We start from the raw sequence: 21,529 nt of genomic DNA on the forward strand, positions 1-21,529 counted from the left end.
TCCATGAGAATAGGGACTGCCTTCTGTCTTTCTTTGTATCTTCAGTGCTTAGTGGAAGTACCTGGCACATAGGAGATCAAGAAATGCTTATTGATTTGACATGACTTAATTATACCAGTAAAATACCAGCTACAATTGATATCTATTAAACTGATAGCAACTTTTTTGTCATTATGCCTCCTCACAATCAAAGATAGTGATACCATCATGTAGTAATAAAAGACAGGGCCATGAAAGCATTTTTTTCCCTAAGAAACAGGAGCTGTCATACCCCAAAACCTTGAATACCTCTGGCTTATTTTTTGAATACAGTTTCCATGTGGAAAAATGATTTCTCAGTCATTTGTTTTTAACAGGGAAGGTCATTCATTAGCTGTACCTTTATTTCTTTGATCATTTCTTGGTCTGTACAATAACCTCATTCCAGAGGTCACTACCACTGGGAAAATACAGGTTGAAAGTTATTTCCTCCCCAACAGCAAAATACAAAAAATTAGACTGGAGTTTACGTAGCTACATTTGAAATTTTCCAACAATAAAAAGATGAAAAGCAAACAATTCCCTTTTGTTCAGAAAATATGACCTTCCCCTCTTAAATTATTTACATAAATTAAAACAAATATCATGCTATTGTTACATAGAACTTAGAAGGCACAATTTTGCATTATCTTGTTTAATCTTCTTATCCACCCTATGAGGTATTACTGTTATCCCCATTTTATAGTTGAAAAGCCTAAATCTCATGCAGGTTAAGTAGCTGGCTCCAGTAAAGCTGACCAGGGGCCAGCTACTTAACCTGCATGAGATTTAGGATTTTCATTTATTCAAGATCTTTTCAATCTAAACCACAGTTGTAAAACTAAAAATCAACAGAACAGCCACTTTAAGCAGTGTGGCAGACTATCACCAGCCCTATATACCTTACAAAAGAAAGTGGTATGAGGAAGCAGCTAGAATTTCGAGGAAGTTCCTCAACTGATATGTAATAGGTATTTCAAAGATGAAGTAAAGCTGCAATTATAGCATAAAGGTTCTTACCTCCATGTATAGATGAAGGCTTTATACCGGTGATATGGATAAGGTAGCCTTTTTCCCATTTCATCCCTCCCCTACCTGGGTATATGCATTCTCCCAGTTCAGTGGCATATACCTCAGATCTAAAGATTTTCCCGTACCATGCCTCCTGACACCCTTACGAACAGAGTCTCTGTAGGGGAAACTGAAGCAAAATCAGATCTGCCAACATGTATCTTTGCTACGTATTCAACCTCTGCATCCCTTACAAGCTAAATAAACCTATCCCTCTATATCCTTTGCTCGTGGGGGAGCAGTCATTTGGATGATCCTGATATGAGGGCTCAAGGTGGCTTTCGGAGCCTCTGAGAACTAGCAACTTATCCATAGAGATGGGGTGGTAGATGAATAAGAAGTTGAGAGCAAATGAAAATCAGCCTATAAAGAAAGGAATTCTAGATCATAAATCAAGAAGTAGAGGGGCCCTCAGAGGCCATCTCATCCAACCTCTTCACTTTATAGAAGAGGAAATTGAGACACACTGTAGAAGATGAATAAGTATTTGTTGAAATGATTAAAAAGTGAATTAAATTATGAAAGTGATATTTCTGCTAAGCTTATAATTCAGCATTCTGGAGATCATACTTATGAAATATTCTGATTGACTATAAACTATGGGTAATACAATTTTAGAATATGTCTGGATTCTTGGAGACTCCGACTTATTAGTGTTTTTTTTTAATGTTTATGTCAGTATAAGAATCTCTGGAAAACTCTGTCCTCTGGCACTGCCTTAATGGAGAGCTGTTGTACACATGTAGTTGCAAAGACACGCCTATGAGTTCTTACCACTTATAGAAGTGGGAAAATCATAAATCTTTTTCAGAGCAGGAAATAAAAACCCATAACTTGCCCTCAGAAAATAATGCTATTCTTAGTTGTGTCAAATTCTACACAAACACATGATAGAAAAAGGAAGGGCCAAAACAAATATGGGAATGTGGGCACCATGGATAAGCCGTACGATACAATAAACCAGCCATCAAATCCAAGGGTCAAAGATCAGGCTGGCACAGCTATTCCTTCTCTTAGTAGGTATAACTTGATCCTTTCAGTGGAGACTTACTCAGTTTGTTGATATTAGGCATCAGTGTGCTCCATGTATGTAAATATTCAGATCTAAAACCATCCATGGAAAACAAAATCACAGGTGGTAGACTAAACCTAAAAGTAAAACATGCAAAAAAAAAGTCATTATTCATTATAATTATAAAAAGCAAAGTACTCTTCTGTCTTCTGTTTATCAAACTCTAGATTAGGAAATGTTCATGTAACTAAAACATGTCTAGGAAGAAGAATGAACTGCAGGATATGGCAAGATTTGTTTATATTATTATCTCCCTTTTAAATGGTAAGGTTGTAGTGATCTGTGGCCTACTTAGGCCTCCTGCACAGCAGTCTATGGCCCAGATCCTTCACTATAAGGTCCTTTCCTATCATTTTAGGGATCCCTAATGAGCATATCAGGCCCCAATCCTCAGATCCCTGCCCCCTGCCTCAGTGTGGTATCAGGCCCTGGTCATGCCTAATCCCTTTGACTTAGGGTCAAAGTGTTGTGGTTTGGGGTGCTGAGAACCCCAAAATGTAAGGGCACAAGGGGGTTCTGTCTTGAAAGAATTCAACCACTCAAGCCTTCTTTTAATCAAAGTAGCAGGGTTATTTGTATCACCAATAGAAGCTGGCTAGATTCTAACTGAACCTGCAGTATTGTAACACCAATAAAAGCAGGCAGAGTTCCTAGTGAATCTGAGCAGTTTAATAAGGGTAAGAGTGGTACTTATATACAAGAAAAGACAGTGAGAAGATCTGGATGGGATTAAGGAGTGGTAAATAACCTGGAGTGGGCTAGATGCAGACAATGAAAGGAGTTAAGTGGTCAGAGAGCCACAGTGAAATAACAGTTAAAAGGATAATCGAGCATCTAGGTGGGCTGGGATGGGCCAGGTGTCTCAGGTGAAAGGCCAGGGTTGTGTGACTGGGTTGTGTGGGAAAGTTCAGGGACTGGGCTTCATTCAAAGATTTGTTTTTTTCCTTTTAGGGGTCCAGGTCCCATTACCCTATCATTCCCCTCTCAAACAAATGGGACCTAAAATCTTTTGGGGTAATTGCCCCTTACCCCAAAAAATTCTAGGTCCCATTTGTTTGAGGAGGGAATGATGGGGTGATGGGACCTGGATCCTGAATTTTCCCATACATTTCAGTAGCCCGAATCAAGGGTGCCTCTGCCCAAGGCAATCTGGCCCACCTCATCCCACCTTGATTACTTAATTAGCTTACTTGAAACTCTTTAATCCCATCCTTTCATTGTTTGCCCCTGGCCTACCCCAGGTTCCTTACCACTCCTTAATCCCATCAAGATCTTTTCACTAACCCTTTTTCCCTTTTTCTGTATAACAGTTATCATTCTCACCACCATAAAGCTGCAGATTTACCAGGAATCTTGCCCAACATACTGGTGTTACAATAAATCTCACTACTCTGACAGAAAGAAGGCTTGAGTGGTTGAATTCTTTCCAGATGGACTCTTCTCCCGTACCCTTATATTTTGGGGTTCCCAGCACCTCAAGCCACAACAAAAGTAGAGACCACCTAGGCTCCATTCTAACCCCTATTTTGGTTCCGCCTATATATGTAAAACTCTATTGCCCATATTCTACAGGAAGTCTTTCCCAACCTCTCTAATGCCTTCCCTCTTTTAATTATTTCCTATTTAGCCTGTACAGTTTGTTAGTATGTATTTGTTCATTTGTTGTCTTCCCCATTAGATTATGAGCTCCCTGAGGATAGGGAATGCCTCTTTTTTGTATCCCCAGACTTAGCACAGTGCCTGGCACATAGTAGATGCCTAAATATTTCTTGACTGATTTTTCACCTAAGAATGATGAATCCCAGTGGCATCCTTTCCCCTGCTGAAGCTGTTTCTGGTCATGAATATGTGCTGAAAAACCTCCCTCCCTGACCCACTTCCTGCCTTTGCTGTTCTTACTGCTTCCTAATCTCCTCATGGGAATTCTCTGACATATTTAACCCCTGGAATTATATCAGGTGGTTTCCCTTCCCTACTCTCCCACCCCCACTTCCTAATCCAAGGCAAAAATAGTCAGGACAATGGTAGACACACTAGTTCATAGATTTACAGCTGAAAGGGCCTTTTAGAGGCCCCTTAATTTCTTCATTGTACAGCAGAGGAAATTGAGGCCCAGAGAGGTTGACTGGCACAAATTCACATCAACAGTAAATTTAAGAGCTGAGATTTGAACACAAGCCTTGTGATTCTAAATCCATAATTCCACTATATCACACTGTTTTGTTTTGTTTTACTGCCAACTCCTGCAGGTATTGGATTCTAACAGGGAACTTTCTCTTGTGTAAAAAACAAAAGCCAAAAACATTAAGACTAAATAGTTCACTAAGCAAATAACACAGTTAATGTAAGTGATAAGCAAGTTGAAATTAAACATTCTCTCTGTTAAGCAATATATATGAATGATCTAGGTGAGTCATCTAGTATACACAACTTTTTCACACAAAACGTCTTTTCTAGGTACATCCTACATCACATGAGTAACGAAAAACAAGGATACACATCATTCGTATCTTCTCTCTCCAACTTTCAGAATATATAGCCCAATTTCTATCCAGGGCCTTTCTCGATTACTCTAGTTGTCAATACTCCTGCCTCGCCCAACCCAGGGCAGGCCACCCTGCCAAATTTGTATTTCCTAATTTATGTTTGCATATTTAGTATGTGAAATATAGTGCAAACACCACTGGATTTGTAGCCTGAGGCCCTGGAAAAGTTCAAATCCCAGTTTTACCAGCTATTAACTGCATGACTTCATCTCTCAGTGACTCCTCTATAAAATGAAGGGGCTGAAGTAGATAACCTCTAAGGACACCTATAGCTCTAAATCTATAATTTTACTTGCTTATTTGTGTATATGTTTCCTCCTAATGGAGTGGAAGTTCCTTGAGGGGAAGGACTGTTTCATTTTTTTTCTGTATCTTGAGTGCCTAGCACAATGCCAATGCAAAGCAAGTACTTAATAAATGCTATTGAATGAGTGAATGACTAAAATCAAGGCTAGAATTATTTTTTTAACACATTAACAAATGAGAATATTTTCTGATTATGAAAATAATATCTTCCTGTAGAGACTAAGCTAGTTTTCCCTCAAAAAGTATTGTAACTATCCTCAAAAACCTAGTTGACTCAGAAAACAAAGTCTTGGTCTTTTGATGTAGCTTCCTGGGAGCCTAATTACAAAAGGCACCGAACTAGGAGGTGAGAGTTGTCCTCCCCTAGGTCTGCCTGGTGTTTAAATATAACCAACACAGAGGCAGGGAAGCTGAACTCAGTTGAATCAAGGCTGTAACCTTGCTGAGTATTCTTTCCGTGCTGGCTAAGCAGACCTCTTTTTCTAACTATTAGATGGTTCTATTAAGTGTCTTATTTGGTTCCAGTTCAGAGAACCTGAAGCACCAGACTAGCCTCTGAATTAGTTCTGGTCTAGAACAATTGTGTTCCTCTACAAAAGTCGTATTTGATATTTAAACGTAGATCCACAGGTGTGGGTACTCCCTCAGCTGAAATGAATTGAAATATTTCCATCAGTAGACAGCCTTCATGAGTTTCTTCAGTCAACCGACATGAAATCAATCTGTTTCTGAACCCCACTTCAAGCCATTCCACCTGAGTAAGGGGAAGCTAGGTACTCAGTGGATAGAGTGCAGGCCCTGGAGTCAAGAAGACTCATCTTCCTGAGTTCAAATCTAGCCTCAGACGCTTTTTGGCTGTGTGACCCTGGCCAAGTCACTTAACCCTGTTTGCCTCAGTTTCTTTATCTGTAAAATGAGCTGGAGAAGGAAATGGCAAACCACTCCAGAATCTCTGCCAAGAAAACCCTAAATGGGGTTACAAAGAGTCAGACTACTGAACGACTGACTGAACAAGACTCGTCAGAGCTTGTGGTCTACTGACATATCCTTTAAGAATTCAAGGTCATTTCCACACTATGATGAAGAGTTAAAGTAGGTTTTTAGTGGAAAAATGCATCAATAATTCCTATATTCATTGTCCCTGATGAGGAGGTGACCTTTTTTTACTGAGGCCAACCCCTCCACATATGCCCTTGACCTTATCCCCTCATCTTTTCCAGAAGATTGCAACTCCAACCATCTCCTCTCTCTTCATCTTTGACTTAAATAGTTCCTTCACTGCAGCCTTCAAACATGCACATGTCCTTCATCTTTAGAAAAACTTCACAGATCAAACTCTTATCCTGGATCTATCTCCTCTCTGGACTTTCAAGACACTATTCTCTCTTAGTTCCCCTTCCAATTTACTCACTCTTTCTTAGTCTCTTTTACTGGGTCATAATTTAAATCAAACCCCCTAAATGTGAGAGTTCCATAAGGCTATATCCTAGGACCCCTAATCTTTTCTACCTACATTCTCAGAGAACTCATCGTCTCCCATAGGTTTAATTATCTCAATGCTAACTCTCAGATTTCTATAGCCAATCCCAGTCTTTTCCCTCAATTTCAATTCTACATCACCAATTATCCATTGGTTCTTTCAAATTTGATATTGACAGATTTTCAAACTCAACATGTCCAAAACTGAACTCATTATCTTTTCTCCTAAATCCACTCATCTTCCAAACATTTCTAATTTTGTCCAAGATACCATCATTCTTCTAGTCTCCTCAGTTCATAAATTGGTGATATCCTTGACTCTTCACTCTCCCTCACCCCAAATATCCAATCACAATCAATTTCTACCTCCATGCTATCTCTCATAATGGACACTTTTTGTTCACACAGATACCATTTTAATTCAGGCTCTTATTATCTCTCACCTAAATTACTACAATGGCTTTCTACATGAAGCCTTTTTTTCTGATCCCCTCAATTGCTAGTGCCCTCCCTCTCAAACTACAGTGTACTTAACTATTTTATATTTGTGCTCTCTGTCCTTGTTATCTCCCTTATTAAAATATAAGCTCTTAGCTTGTAAGGGTTGTTCCATTCATTGTTATTTGTAACACCAGTGCCTAGTATAGTGCCTGAAACATACGTATGTAATAAACACTTGTTGATTGATTGATAAAAGATCCACACAATTAGAAATTGAATCTCTTAGTCTTTTTATCTCTTGAATTCTCTTTAAAGTGTGTGGCTTCTCCAGCTCTGAGGACCTTCATACTGAATCCTACACCTGTTGCTGATGGTTTATAGCTATTCCCCCCCCAACTTGCCAATCTACACTGTGCCTAGTTTTAACTCTGGTGACAAAGGGAAGGAGACCCTGGGGGTGAATAATAGTGACCACAGAGATCAAAATCTCCATAAATTTGGTTCCAGCTCTGCTGCTGATGTCAATCCTTAAAAAAGACTATTACTTTGATATTGACAGATTTTCAAACTCAACATGTCCAAAACTGAACTATTATCTTTTCTCCTAAATCCACTCACCTTCCAAACATTTCTAATTTTGTCCAAGATACCATCATTCTTCTAGTCTCCTCGGTTCATAAATTGGTGATATCCTTGACTCTTCACTCTCCCTCACCCCAAATATCCAAACACAATCAATTTCTACCTCCATACTATCTCTCATAACGGACATAAAAACATGAAATCCTTTGGTTTATGCCTATCAAAATCCTTCCCACACCTAGATTTTAATAGCAATGTTGCTAATAATTCCCAAAGACTTAAAAAAAATCTAATGAAAAGAATAAATAAGCAATTCAGAAGTAGACTCTAGTTTTGGAGTTGTTATGCCTTAATCATTTAAAAGGAATTGGTTTCTGTTGATGCTGTTCATTACCTTTATGTTAATTTATATGGTGATATGTTAGCTTTTTTTCTTCTGTCTTAAGGAGTCTTTTGTTAAAAATAAATAGACTTTGCTGCTTTACAGAACTAATCTTCTTTAAGAGTGAGGACAAAAGGAGAAAGAAATGGCATAGTGAAGAGAAAGTGTCCTTATTGCAAACGTGGATTGTTATTTGCTTATTTTGCTTATTTTCAAAAATAACTATGTCAAAACAAGAGAGAATTTTCATAAAAGTTTTCCAATTCTTTAATTGTTTATGGTTTTTGAAAGCATTTCTTTACAGACAGACAATATATATGGCTGATCAAAATCAAATTTAACTTTTTTTTTTAGCCTTTGGAGATAAAAGAAAAAGGCTTCGTTTTATGAAATTTCCTGCAGAAAAATTACATATTTTTAAATTCTTTGTTTTGATAAGTTTATATCACTAGATATTTTTCCTCAAAAAAAATGTAGTGTGAATTAAGTGATCACAGTTGCAATTTCTCAGCAAAACTCACTAAATCGAAGCATGAAATTTAAGAGCAGACAGTTCATCTTACATATGTTTAGATGGCATAATGAAGAATCTAGGTTCATTTTCCTAATTTTTTTTAAGAGTTCTGACCTACTTTGCAAGGAGTGTCAGGAGAAGGGGATGTTGAGAGGCCAAGTGGTTAAAAATAAGCCAGCACTGCCTTTCTAAGTGCTAGGAGGGACAAAGTTCTCTCTTCTTTGAGGGAACAACTGAGGAAGTGACTGGTTGTCCTGCTACAGAAAGTGGTAAGCCTGCTGTATAGGAATTGTGGTTGATAAATGAACTAGCCTTAAGGTAGAAAGGAAAGAATGTGGGGTAGAAGAAACCCAGGGACAAAATAGATAAACTAGGCTGGGTGCTATACTCATCATTGAGTTCTTTTGCTCAAGGGACAAGGGATCTCCTTTCCTTGTACTGTCATCATAACTACTAGTGAGGAGTAAATGCGACCAACATGAGGGGGTTATACTTCCTCTTAAAAAGTGTGCCATCTCTGTATCCCAAAGAAATCGTAAAAAAGGAGAAAGGACCTACATGTACAAAAATATTTATAGCAGCTCTTTCTGCGGTGGCAAAGAATTAAAAATTAAGGGGATGCCCATCAACTGGGGAATGGATGAATAAGTTGTGGTATATGAATGTAATGGAATACTATTGTGCTATAAGAAATGATGAACAGGCTGACTTCAGAAAAACCTGGAAAGACCTATATGGTCTGATGCTGAGTGAAGTGAGCAGAACCAAAAGAACATTACACACAGTAACAACCACGTTGTGTGATGACTAACTTTGATAGACTTAGCTGTTCTCAGCAATGCAAGGATCTAAGACATCTCCAAAAATCTCATGATGGAAGATGCTATCCACATCCAGAAAAAGAATTATGGAGTTTGAATGCAGATCGAAGCATACTATTTGCTCTTTTTTTCTTCTGTTTTGTTCCCTCTTTCTTGTGGTTCCTCCTATTGGTTCTAATTCCTCCTAGCAACATGACTAATGTGAAAATATGTTTAATAGGAATGTGTAGAGCCTATATCAGATTGCACACCATCTTGGAGAGGGAAGTGGGGAGGAAGAGAGAGAAAAATTTAAAACTCAAAAGCTTATGGAAGTGATTGTTGAAAACTAAAAATTAATTAAGAAAAAAAAAGAAAAAAGACATGCCATCCTCATCACCAGCACTCACCAATTTTAGAGCTGGGGACACATGCAATGATAGCAGCAATCGGTAAAACCTGTCTAGCAATACATAGTGGAAACACAATATTGAACCTGACTTCTGGTTCCCATTTACAGAGAAAGATGGGTCAGTGAGCAAAAGTCTGAATAAGTATCAGGTTAAATTCTCACTAAGATATTACCTATGAACTCAGATGAAATACTTTTTCAAAAACTTGTTTTAAGTGATAAAATATCGAGAAGCTTCCTAGGCTAATTAAAGTGAGGCAGGCACACATAGCATTATGGATTCATTGCTGGATGATCCAACCCACTTATTTTATTGATGAGAAACTGAGGCCAAGAGAAGTAAAATAACTTGGCAAGGTCACCAAGCCAGTAAATGCCTAAGGCAAGGCTTAAACCTAGGTCTCCTTGACTCTTAATCTATCAGTCTATCCACTACAATTTAACTGTTTTTACTTCTTCAAGCTCATAATATTTTATCTCAAGTGTTCACTTTTTGCTAATATTCAACCTACTTGAAGGAATGTTCAAAAGTGCAAACTTCGATAATACAAGCAACTCCTTTCATTCTAAAATTATTAGTTATAATTAATTAGTAATTAATTTCTATTCTAAAAAGTATCATCCACAAAATCCCATATCCTACTTCTTTCTGTTTCAATTCAGTCTTCCTACTGATAAAAGAGAATCTAATACTCAAATTAATCTTACCCCTCTGGACACTGAGACTTCTGAGAAGCACTACATTCTTCATCTACCCAGAGGCTTTCTCCTAAAAAGGTGAAATCAAAATGTTTAGATATCAGCAAAGCAGAAGATAAAAAGAAAATGCATAGATAGCGTACTTCATCTTAGCATGGAACTATTTTATTTAGGGCACTCCCTGAGAATAAAGTATTTTACTACAAAGCTATAATGAAGATATAACAACTGGAGCTTTTCTTGGGTAAGGGGGATTTCCAACTCAGTGCCTCCCTGTTCTTTGCTCATTCTGTGCTATGCAAAGCCAACCCCTCCAATTCCACCTCTCTGCTGTAGTTCATCTTTCTCTCTGCCTTACAGCCATCTTCTCCCCATCTGCTTTCCCATCACCTCCCCACTCAGCTTCCACCCCATTCCCACAACATTACACTTGCTCTGAGATGTCAAAGCTCATTAGCCATGACACAAGGGATGCGATTTGGATTCTCCCTTGGCTAGCTGTATCTCATTAGGAATGATTGTCTTTTGTGTGCCTCCTCCTCTCCCCAACCTCCAAGTGATCTCCATGTGCCAGAACTCCTGGTTACAACTAGGAGGAGGAGACAATTTTTTCTCGAGAAAATGAATGCAATTTAAATTATTAACACACACAATTTATTGCACGGCATACAATGGCTCAGCAGAGATCAGTCACCTTATCTGATTAACTACTTATCAAAAAATAGTTTTGAAAGGAAAATAGTTCTGAGGAAATACAAGGGCTGAATTTTATTTCAGGAAGATTTCAGCTATAATGAGCTAGCATGCAAGCCTGATTTTAAAGTATTGGGTTATTTTAACCACCGTGAAAATGGGTTTAAAAGTATATTGAGGGAAAAAAGGAGTTAGTATGAAAAAGGATAGAATGGATGAGGTCAAATGGAGAATTTAACAATAAATCTTAATATCCAAACTTTGCCTCTTCCCGCTAAAGAAAAAGCCTACGTAATATACACCGTCAGAGCTTTATGTTACTACCAATTTGGTGCCCAGGGCAAGCTTCCCTAAACATTCCAAGAAAAAACAGTATAAAATATACCCTCAAATCAAATTTGTTTTAGTCAAATGAGGTTTGGAGGTAAAAAGAAGAGATCCCAAGATAACTTAAAGGTATAGCTTCAAATAATTTTTGTGTGACAAATTCAGTTTCAGTCAAAGGAGAGATTACAGGGCAATAGGAGGTGATCAGCATGCCATCTAGTTGCTTCCTATTCTAATTAGTTATTCTTGCTAACCAGTTGCTAAATTCAGTTGTTTATTGCTGAAGGAATTTAAGTACTGTAAATGCCCTTGAAATTTCAGTGGCATAGAGCAAAGCTCTGGTCACATTGCCCAGGTTATAACTCTGCATACTGTATTTCTTCCAAAAATTAAATGAAAAGCCAAATGTCTTTCCATTCCAAATGAGTACTCAAATATTCCACAGCCTGTCCTAATTTTCATACCTTATTATTAAACTAAGATATTCTCTTGTGTGTCAATCTTTTTTCAGGATAAAACAGAAGAAAATGATTCTATTTGTTCTTTTACTTACCTTTGCAAACACTGTTATAATCAGTACAACAGTCTTTTCTCTCCAAGCAGTCGTCAGAGCAAGAACAATGCCCGTCAGCTAGCCGAGTCTCTCCACAGCGAAATACATTACATTGCCATATCTGAGCTGCAAATTTCATAATTAAACTGAGTATTTAATAAATTAAAGTTCACTATAAGAAAATATGAATTTTATTTCAATAATTACTTAATTATCTACAATAATTAAGGACAAAAGATAATACAGAACTGTTCAACCACTAGCACTACTAATTCACTAATCTCCATGGGCATAGATATCAGGGGAAAGGCTCTATTTTGCTATAAGGCAAGCTTATGAGTATTGGGTAACCCTCTAGTCACTAATCTATTCTCAAGGTAGGGATGAGGAAATTGGTTCTGGGGAATCTTTATGATTCCAGACTACTCAAGAGAAGCCTCAACCAGCCCAGTCAGTCAGTCAATAAACACTTATTAAACACTTACTAAGTGTCAAGCCCTATGCCAGATGTTGGTTAGTCAGTCAACAAACACTTATTAAACACTTACTGTATGTCAAGCACTATGCCAGATGTTGGAGATATAAAGGAGGTAAAAACACAGTCCTTGTCCTCAAAGGGCATTTGTCTCCCAATTTCAATGGGGATACAATATGCAAAATATATTGTGTAATTAGAAAGCAGTAGAAGAGCCTTTAAAAGTTTCCTACAGAAGGTAGGAGGTGAGCTGAGTCTTGAAGAAATTGGGGACATCCAGGAGGTAGAAGTAAGGAGGAAAACATTCCAGGCATGGGAGATTGCCGGTGAAGAGGTTAGAGTTTATTGAGTGGAGGGGTGTAACGTGGTCATAACTGCAATGATTTAGGAAAATCACAGGCAAGCAGCAGAATTTCTTCATCTCCTAATCACTTCTCAGCACCTTGCAATCTGGCTTCTAACCTCAAAATTGCTCATCCTTAACCCTTCTTGACCACTCTTGACCAATGTTCTCCCTGGGTTTCTGCAATGCTGTTCTCTCCTAGTTTTCCTCCCCTCTTTCTCACCAACCCATCCTTTTTAGTCTCTTTTTGTGGATCATCAACCCCAGCCTGATCTCTATGCATGGGTGTACTTTCTATGCTGGGTATACCTCCATCCTTGGTCCTCTTATATTGCTACACTCTTTCTCTTGGTGTTCCCATCAGCAACAATGGATTTAATTATCATCTCTATGCAGATAACTAATTGCTCTTTCTGTCCAGCTCTGGTCTCTCTCTTAAATTCTAGTCCCACATCATCAGCTCCCTGATAGTTATCTCCACCTGGATATCATATTGACACCTCAGAACCAAACTCATGATTGTCCCACCAAAAGCCATGCCTCTCCCTCCCATGCCCCCTTTCTGGGCATCACCCAGGTTTACTCTTCCCCTCTACCCTGTATAGCCAATCCATTACCAAGGGTTTTTGATTCCGATTTTAAAACATCTTGTGCATCTTGCCCCTTCACTGTACTCCCACAGTTCCCACCCTTCTTCAGCTCCTTATTACCTCAAACCCAGACTATTGCAATAGCGTCTTAATTGGTATCCCTGTCTCTCCCTTGTCAATCCATCCTCCACACAACTGAAAAAACCGATATTTCTAAAGCACCAAATACCACTCCCCCACTCAAGAATCTTCAGCAGCTTTCTTTTGCCACAAAGATAAAATATAAATGGCCCTGTCTGGCACTGAAAGCTCTTTGCAACTTAATTCCTGCCTATCTTTCTAGACTCAATTCACTTTTACTCATGTACTCTTTGTTCCAGACAAACTTCCCTATACCATAGTCTATCTCCCACTGCTGTGTCTTTGCATAGGTTATACCCCACGCTTAGAATCCTCTTCACCTGAACTTCTCAAAATCTCTACCTCCAGTCAATGGTCAGATCAAAAACCAAAAAACCTTTCCTAATCCTTTCCATTATTATAGCTGCTCTAACCCTCTACCTCAAAAAATTACTTTGTATTTAGTATCATAGATCTAGAACTGGAAAGGACCTTAGAGGTTATCTAATCCAACCTAACAATTTACCTTTGAAGACACTAAGGCCTTAGAGGAGTTAAGTGATTTAAATTTACATTTGTTTTATATTTATTTTTCTGTTGTACATGCTAACTCAGTGGAATGTAAATTCCTTAACAGAAAGGGCTTTCCTTTTTTTTCCCCCCTTCTTATCCTCAACACTTAGGACAAAGTCTAGACAAAGTAGTACTCTAAGAAGGGCTTATTGGATTGAATTACCAACTGGTTCAGGACTCTAGTTTTAGAATTCCCCCACAGGCCACTGTTTCACTTCCCAGATAGGTCACAATAACAGTCCTCCCCGTAAAATGCCATGTCACCCATGCCAGTGTATGTCTCTGCAACCGACAACCCACAGGACTGGCAGAACATGTTGGAGAGCAAAACAGAGCCTATTTAGGTAATATAATATTGATGATTACTTGAGGGGAGTTAAGAGAGGGGGAAAAAAAAGCAGTAAATATATGCCATTTTGTGTGTGGATGTGTAAGTGTGTGTGTGCATGTGCATGTGCACCCTATACCCACAAAGTATCCATACTCTTATGACTCATGTAATAAATATGGATTGTCATGAGCATTAAATGAAATAATGTTTGTAAAGTTCTTAGCATAGTGCCTGGCACAGATTATTTGCTGTATACATGCTAGCTACTATTAAATGAAAATGCACTTAAAAAAATAGCTGGAATCACTCACTGCTAAACTGTAAAAGAAAGACTTATTGGTTTGTTTTGACCTTAAAAATAAATGCTTATTAAATTTGACAATATTAGCCCCCTTTTTAGTTTGCCAAGACCCCAGATAGGGTCACAAAGAGTCAAATATGAAAGAAATGACTAAACATCAACCATGGCTAGAATGCTCTCCCTCCTGACCTCACTGGCTTCCTTCAACACTCAGCTCATATCACATTATCTTCAGGAGGAGGCTTTTCCTGGTCCTCATCCTTTGTCTTCACATAGATACACACACACACACACACACACACACACACACACAGCTAGTGTCCTTCCCTCTGAGATTACCTTCTGTTTACATTGCATATATCATGAATGTACATAGTTGTTTTCATGCTGTCTCTCCTCATTAGAATGTGATCTTTCTGAGGACAGGCCCCAAGTTTTCACCCCCCTTTGTATCCTCAGTGGTTGGCCCGGTGCCAAACACAGAGGGAGAGCTTAATATGCTTGTTAACTGACTGACACCTAGGTGATGCTTAGAGATTATTTACAACTACAGAAGAACAAAATAAAAACTAAAAAGGTGGCCAACATTGTCAAATTTAATATGCATTTATTTTTAATGCATTTTAATAGGCATTATTTTTTAAAAAACAGTAAAATAAGCCTTTTATAGTTTAGCAGTGATCCTGGTTAATTAAATAATGTTTGTCTATCTTTGGTAGGTCCTGTGAAGTGAGGATTTCAGAATTATAGGTTCTCAGAGTGAGAAAAGACCTCAAAGGCTATCTAGTCAGCCCAATCTATGCCAAATAAGAGTACCCTCTACAACAAGCCCTACAACGGGTCACCCAGTCTCTTCTGGAGATATATGCTAAAAAAGGCCTTGGACTGCTAAAAGGCAGAGGCAGTCCATTGACAGGACTATTGCCAACCAGAAAATGAGTTCCACATCATTATTGTTCAAAAAAGCAAATGATAGCGATAGGCTAATTCATGCAATTTTATTGTACATACTTGATGCCACGCAAGTTTCTTCAAAATCCCAGCAACAGTTCTTCCGCTCTCTACAGCCACTATCACACTGGCAGCCTTCCAGTCCTCTGTAGGATTGCTCATAGCATTTGTTTCTACAACTCCCTGTAAAAAGAAAAGGGACAGAGTAACACATTACAGGGGCAAAGAGAATTTCAAGTTCTTTTCTTTCCCTGGCCTCTTCTGGCACAATGCATCCTTGGCTTAATAAATAAAACCAAACCTAGAGTTGAAACCTACTAGAATCTCCTAATTACAGGTTGTGTTTAATTTAACAAAATAAATCTAGCCCAGAAAAAAATATCTCAGAAAAAAACTGTCAAGTGAATCGTTATCTTCCCACTTATTTTCCATTACAGATAGCAGAATAAGCATGTTCATAGATGTGGGAACAGCAAGAATGGACCAAAGGAAACACAGTTCTGTTGGCTGCTAAAACCTCTTGTGGTTTCAGTGTTTCATATGCTACAGTCATCCCTCTCATACTGCTTTTCATACAATGGGGAAATGTGCATCTTTTTCCTGATTTTGTCAGATAATACCAGGAGAGATTCATCAGCTATGCATGAGCAACTTAGACTTGAAAAGCAAATAGCTCCTAAAAGTCCTTTGATCAAGCAAAATGTACCTCTTCTACTCGCTCAGTCCACAGAATTGTCTTGTCCCCCCACTTCTTGGCTACATGCACTGACTTCTAGGGAAAGACCCCTTCTTAGGTTTGATAGAGGCTCTTGGTCTGCTCCTTCCTTAGTATTTCTAACCCATATTTCCCACCCATTCTTTTGGGATGGACTCTCAAAGTACTGCCACATTCCCCAAAAAAGCAACAGAGGGTCTATGAAGCCCTGTGACACTGATGTAAAGAGAAGACAAATAAAATGGCAGTGAAGGACCCAGGTTCTTCACTCCATGGTTTTAGCTCCATAGGAAAAATATACAATGCACTGACCAATGTGCAATTAATGATGTTTGCAAGTACATCTCCATTGTTTGCCACTACGCACAGTCCAGGGAGGTATCAATAAAACTTAAAATATGGTCACTGTGTATAGATTTGGGAAGCAGCTACAGAAACAGCAGTGAAGAAACTCCCCCAGCTCCATCTATAGCAATTGAAAGAACAGCCCTGTATCTTTCCAACACTGGCATCACTGCTACCAAGGGGAAAAGTGAGACTGATCACTTACTACTCCTTTTTACTTCTAAGGATCAGTGAAGAAAAAGTAGGTTGGCAACAGATTGGTCTTAAATGAAAGACAATATGGAGTAGTAGATAGAAGACTGGCCTTGAAATCAGGATGATCTAGGTTCCAGTACTACCTCTGATGTTTGTGACTGTGAACAAATCACTTAACCTCTCAGTGCCCTGGCAACCTTCCAAAACTAGAAGCTGCAAGCAGCTGCTGACCTACATTGGAAGGGGGATTTTTCCCATCTGGGGGACTCTCCACACCAATGAAATCACATATCTGGACCCAAAAAAATGTCAGACTAAAAATTTGGATTTAATTTGGCAAGCTAGTGAGATCAGATCTTAGAATAATTAAGGTTAAGTTGGCAGTAGTATAAAAAATGGACTGAGAAACTAGAGGTGGGAAAGCCAACTGGAAGGCTATTGGGATAGTGCAGGTAGATATCAATAGTGGCGCAGCAGTGGCAATAGAGACAAAGGAGTAAGTGTAACAAAAACAATAACAACTTACATTTATAATGCTTTAACATTAGCTAAGAATATTCCTCACAAATGCAAATCAAAACAACTCTGAGGTACCACATCACACCTATCAGATTGGCCAACATGACAAAACAGGAAAATGATAAATGTTGGACAGGATGTGGGAAAATTGGAACACTAATACATTGTTGGTGGAGTTGCAAAATGATCCAACCATTTTGGAGAACAATTTGGAACTATGCCCAAAGGGATACAAAAATGGGCATACCCTTTGATCCAGCAATAACACTTCTAGGGCTATATCCCAAAGAGATCAAACAAATGGGAAAAGGACCCACAGGTACAAAAATATACATAGCAGCTCTTTTTGTGGTGGCAAAGAATTGGAAATTGAGAGGATGCCCATCCATTAGGGAATGGCTGAGCAAGTGGTGGTATATGAATGTAATGGAATACTATTGTGCTATAAGAAATGATGAACAGGCTGACTTCAGAAAAACCTGGAAAGACTTACATGGTCTGATGCAGAGTGAAGTGAGCAGAACCAAGAGGACTTTGTACACAATAACAGCCATGTTATGCAATGACTAAGAATGTTAAACTGAACCCTTCTCAGCATTACGAGGATCTAAGGCATCTCCAGAGGCCTCGGGATGGAAAATGTTGTCCACATTTAAAGAAAGAACTATGGAAGTCGAATTGCTATCACTTATTTTTACCTTCTGTTGAGTTTTGTTTCGTCCTTCTGATGGTTCCTCCTATTGGTTTTGATTTTTACTTACAACTTCACTAATGTGAAAATATGTTTAATGGGTATGTAAATGTAAAGCCTATGTCAGATTGTATGCCGTCTTGGGGGGGGTGGGGGAGGAAAAGGGAGAAAAATTTTCAACTCAAAAGCATATGGAAGAAAAAAAAATTTTAAAAAAAGAATATTCCTCACAGCAAAGCTCCTTACTACTGTTTTATCATCTAAGAGAGCAGAAGTAGGGCACCAAGCAAAAGCTATCACCCTCTTCAAAAGAACAGATCTATCCCCTATGGCCTGGAATGCCCCTTCTCCTCATCTGTCTCCTGGTTTCCTTCATGTCCCAGAAAAAAATCTCACCTTCTGCAAGAAGCATTTTCTGATCTACCTTAATACTGCTGCTTTCTCTCTTAAGAGTATTTCCAGTTTATTCTAGACAGACTTCATTCATACGTAGTTATTTGTATGTTGTCTCTCATTAGATCACAAACTCTTTGAAAGCAAAGACTTTTTTTGCCTTTTATTTTTTTGTATTGCCAGCCTGGTGCATAGTAGGTACTTCATAAATGGTTGTTTACTTAGCTAGAAATGCTGAAATCTTTGACATGGTCAGCTTACATATATTAAAGGTCTTCAAGATGTGATAATAACAACAATAATAACTGACATTTAGGCTTTCTTTTCAGTTATCTGCAAGGTGCTTGGTTCTTCTTTGGAAGCTAAGGCCGCATTGGGGTGACTCCTCACTTTATCCAGCCACTAGCACCACTACAAACAAGTCTCTCCTCATCCTTCTGCTGAAATGGCCATCTCTGAGCTCGCTTGCATCTACTCTGCCCTCATCCTTCATGACGATGATGTTACAGTCACGGAGGATAAAATCAATGCCCTCATTAAAGCAGCAGGTGCAAGTGTTGAACCATTCTGGCCAGTATTATGTCTGTCCAATGTCAATATTGCAAGTCTCATCTGCAGTGTAGGAGTTGGTGGACCTGCCCCAGCAGCTGGTGGTGCTGCCCCTGCTGGAGGGGCAGCTCCTGCTAGCACGGCTGCCCCAGCTGAGAAGAAAGAGGAAGCAAAAAAAAGAATCTGAGGAGTCCAATGATGACATGGGCTTTGGTCTGTTTGACTAAATATTTTTTGTAACATTAAATTAAAAGCTTAACTCAACTAAAAAAAAATAAAATAAAATAACTCACATTTATATAGCACTTTGCGGACTGCAAAGTACTTTATATACATTAATGCATTTCACCCTCATAGCAATCCTGAAGGGCAGATATATTTGAAGTGCCTCCATAACTTCTCATAACATTAGGATTCTAAAAGCCAGATCTTCTGAGGGCCAAAAGGGAAAGTCAAAGACTTCATCAAAGAAAAAAAGAACCTCAGAACCAGCTGCACCCTGCTTTTAGGGCAAAGAGGAGGGAAGGTAAAGGTAGCCTTATCTGGTTGAGGAAGAAAAGCACCTCAGTGTAATGAGATATGTGAAAAGTCCCCTCTCCCTAACCCCAGGAAAAAGACTCAACTAGGTCTATTCCACCAGAGGATGGGCAATTTCCGACAAACGCTTAGATCTTTTTTAAGGCCTCTCTTTCCTTTTCCCCTTCTAGGAAAAGGGCTTCAACTAAAGCCAGTCCTGGAAGGAGTTAACCATAACATCCCAGGTAAAGGAAAAAGTATGATTTGTGGGCAGATGACTTAATTTAGTGTGATTCCTGAGGAAAGGGGGAGTCAAAGTGAAGGAAAGACTCCCATGGCCACAGAAAGCAACCCGGGACAAAGAAAAGGGCCCCAGTTAGTCTAATCAGCTGATATGGGGAAATCTAGAATTTCAGTTCCTGAGGCCTCAACATCTCCAATGAGTAAACAAAATAATAATGATAAAGGTCTTTAATGATGCCAGGGATGGCAGAGACAGAAATCCAGAAGAAGAGAATAACACCCAAAACACCTACAATCTAAACCTCTAAGAAAAAAAAAAGTTTACCCACTAGATAAATTAGAATTCCTAGTAGAAATGATATGAATCTTTAGAAAGAGCTAAAATGATATTACAAGAAAATGTAATATATAATGTATTAAAAGAAAATGTACCTAGGAGACATATCAAGTAGTGATAACTTAAGAATCATTGTACTACTTAAATCCATTACCAAAAAAAAAAAAAAAGAACCTGAATATCATTTTTCAGGAAACCATTAAAGAAAACTACCCAGACATATTAGAATGAGGGCAATATGAAAATAGAAATAATTTACCAATCAGCTCCTAAAAGAAACCCTAAAATGAAAACTCCTGGAATGTCATTGCTAAAATCCAGAGCTGACAGACCAAAGACAAAATACTGCAAGCAGCCAGAAAGAAAAAAATCAAATATTGAGGAACCACAGTTAGGATCACATGAAACTTAGTGGCTACCACTATAAGGGACCAGGGAACATGCAATATGATATTCCAAAAGGTGAAGGTCTACAAAATTGAATATAATCTTACAAAAGAAAAAAAATGAACCTTGAATGAAATAGAAGACTTTCAAACATTCCTGATGAGAGAAAGAGAGAGAGAGAGAGAGAGAGAGAGAGAGAGAGAGAGAGAGAGAGAGCTGAATAGGAACACTGAGTCAAGAAAAAAATTAAAAAATAAATACAAGTAAACAATCGGAATGGATTTTATGAGGATGAATAATTACATTCCAATGAGGAAGGGAGTAATATAAAAAGTTGCATCATAAAGAAATTACTTATCAGATCTAAGGACAGAGAAAGAGTTTGTGAACAAACAAGAGATAGAATCACAGAAGATAAAATGGCTAATTTTTATTACATAAAATTTAAAAATTTTTACACAAACAAATCCAATAAGCCTAGGAACTGAAGGAAACAAATGGGGGGATGGGGAATCTTCACTTCAGGTTTCTTTGATAAAAGGTTTCATTTTCAAAGTAAGGATTTAATACAAAGTTGTAAGAATAAGAGCTATTTCTCAATTGATAAATGATCTAAGGACATGAACAGGGAGTTCTCAAGGGAAAAAACATAGACTATCCATAACAATGTTTTTGAAAGTACTCCAAATCACTAATACTTAAAGAAATGCGCGTGACAGCATCTCTGAGTTTCTACTCATCAGATTGGAAAAGATGACGGGAAAAAAAAGGAAGAAGAAAAGAAAATGGCAAATATTAGAGGAACTGTGGTAAACCAGACAGCGCTGCATTGTTGGTGCAACTACGAGCTAGTCCAGCCATTATGAAAAGCAATTTGGGATAATGCAAGAAAAGTTACTGAACAGCACATAACCCTTGACCCAGGTATACTCTATTAGTCCTATCTTGGAAGACATTAAAAAAAGAGGAAATTATCCTTTATGTACACAAATATCCAGCTTTTCTTTTGGTGGCAAAAACTGGAAACTTCCTTCTTTCTTTCTTTCCTTCCCTCATTTTT

General features: G+C 38.3%; 1 protein-coding gene and 1 long non-coding RNA gene across 2 annotated transcripts in view; one reads left to right on the plus strand and one right to left on the minus strand.

Moving 5' to 3' along the window:
• Positions 1–21,529, minus strand: part of ENPP3 (ectonucleotide pyrophosphatase/phosphodiesterase 3) — a 119,155-nt gene that overhangs the window by 76,640 nt on the left and 20,986 nt on the right. Inside the window, 4 exon segments of the mRNA XM_078155130.1 lie at positions 2,141–2,238; positions 10,332–10,392; positions 11,896–12,021; positions 15,640–15,762. Of these exon segments, the coding sequence (XP_078011256.1) occupies positions 2,141–2,238; positions 10,332–10,392; positions 11,896–12,021; positions 15,640–15,762 (408 nt within the window).
• LOC110208875 (uncharacterized) lies at positions 8,638–18,999 on the plus strand. The gene is made up of 2 exons (XR_002324683.2): positions 8,638–8,680; positions 18,767–18,999. It is a non-coding gene; the product is annotated as an uncharacterized LOC110208875 (long non-coding RNA).

The sequence above is a fragment of the Phascolarctos cinereus genome, unplaced genomic scaffold (genome assembly GCF_003287225.1).
Source record: "Phascolarctos cinereus isolate Bilbo 61053 unplaced genomic scaffold, phaCin_HiC Scaffold_5;HRSCAF=322, whole genome shotgun sequence".
NCBI classification, from domain to species: domain Eukaryota; kingdom Metazoa; phylum Chordata; class Mammalia; order Diprotodontia; family Phascolarctidae; genus Phascolarctos; species Phascolarctos cinereus.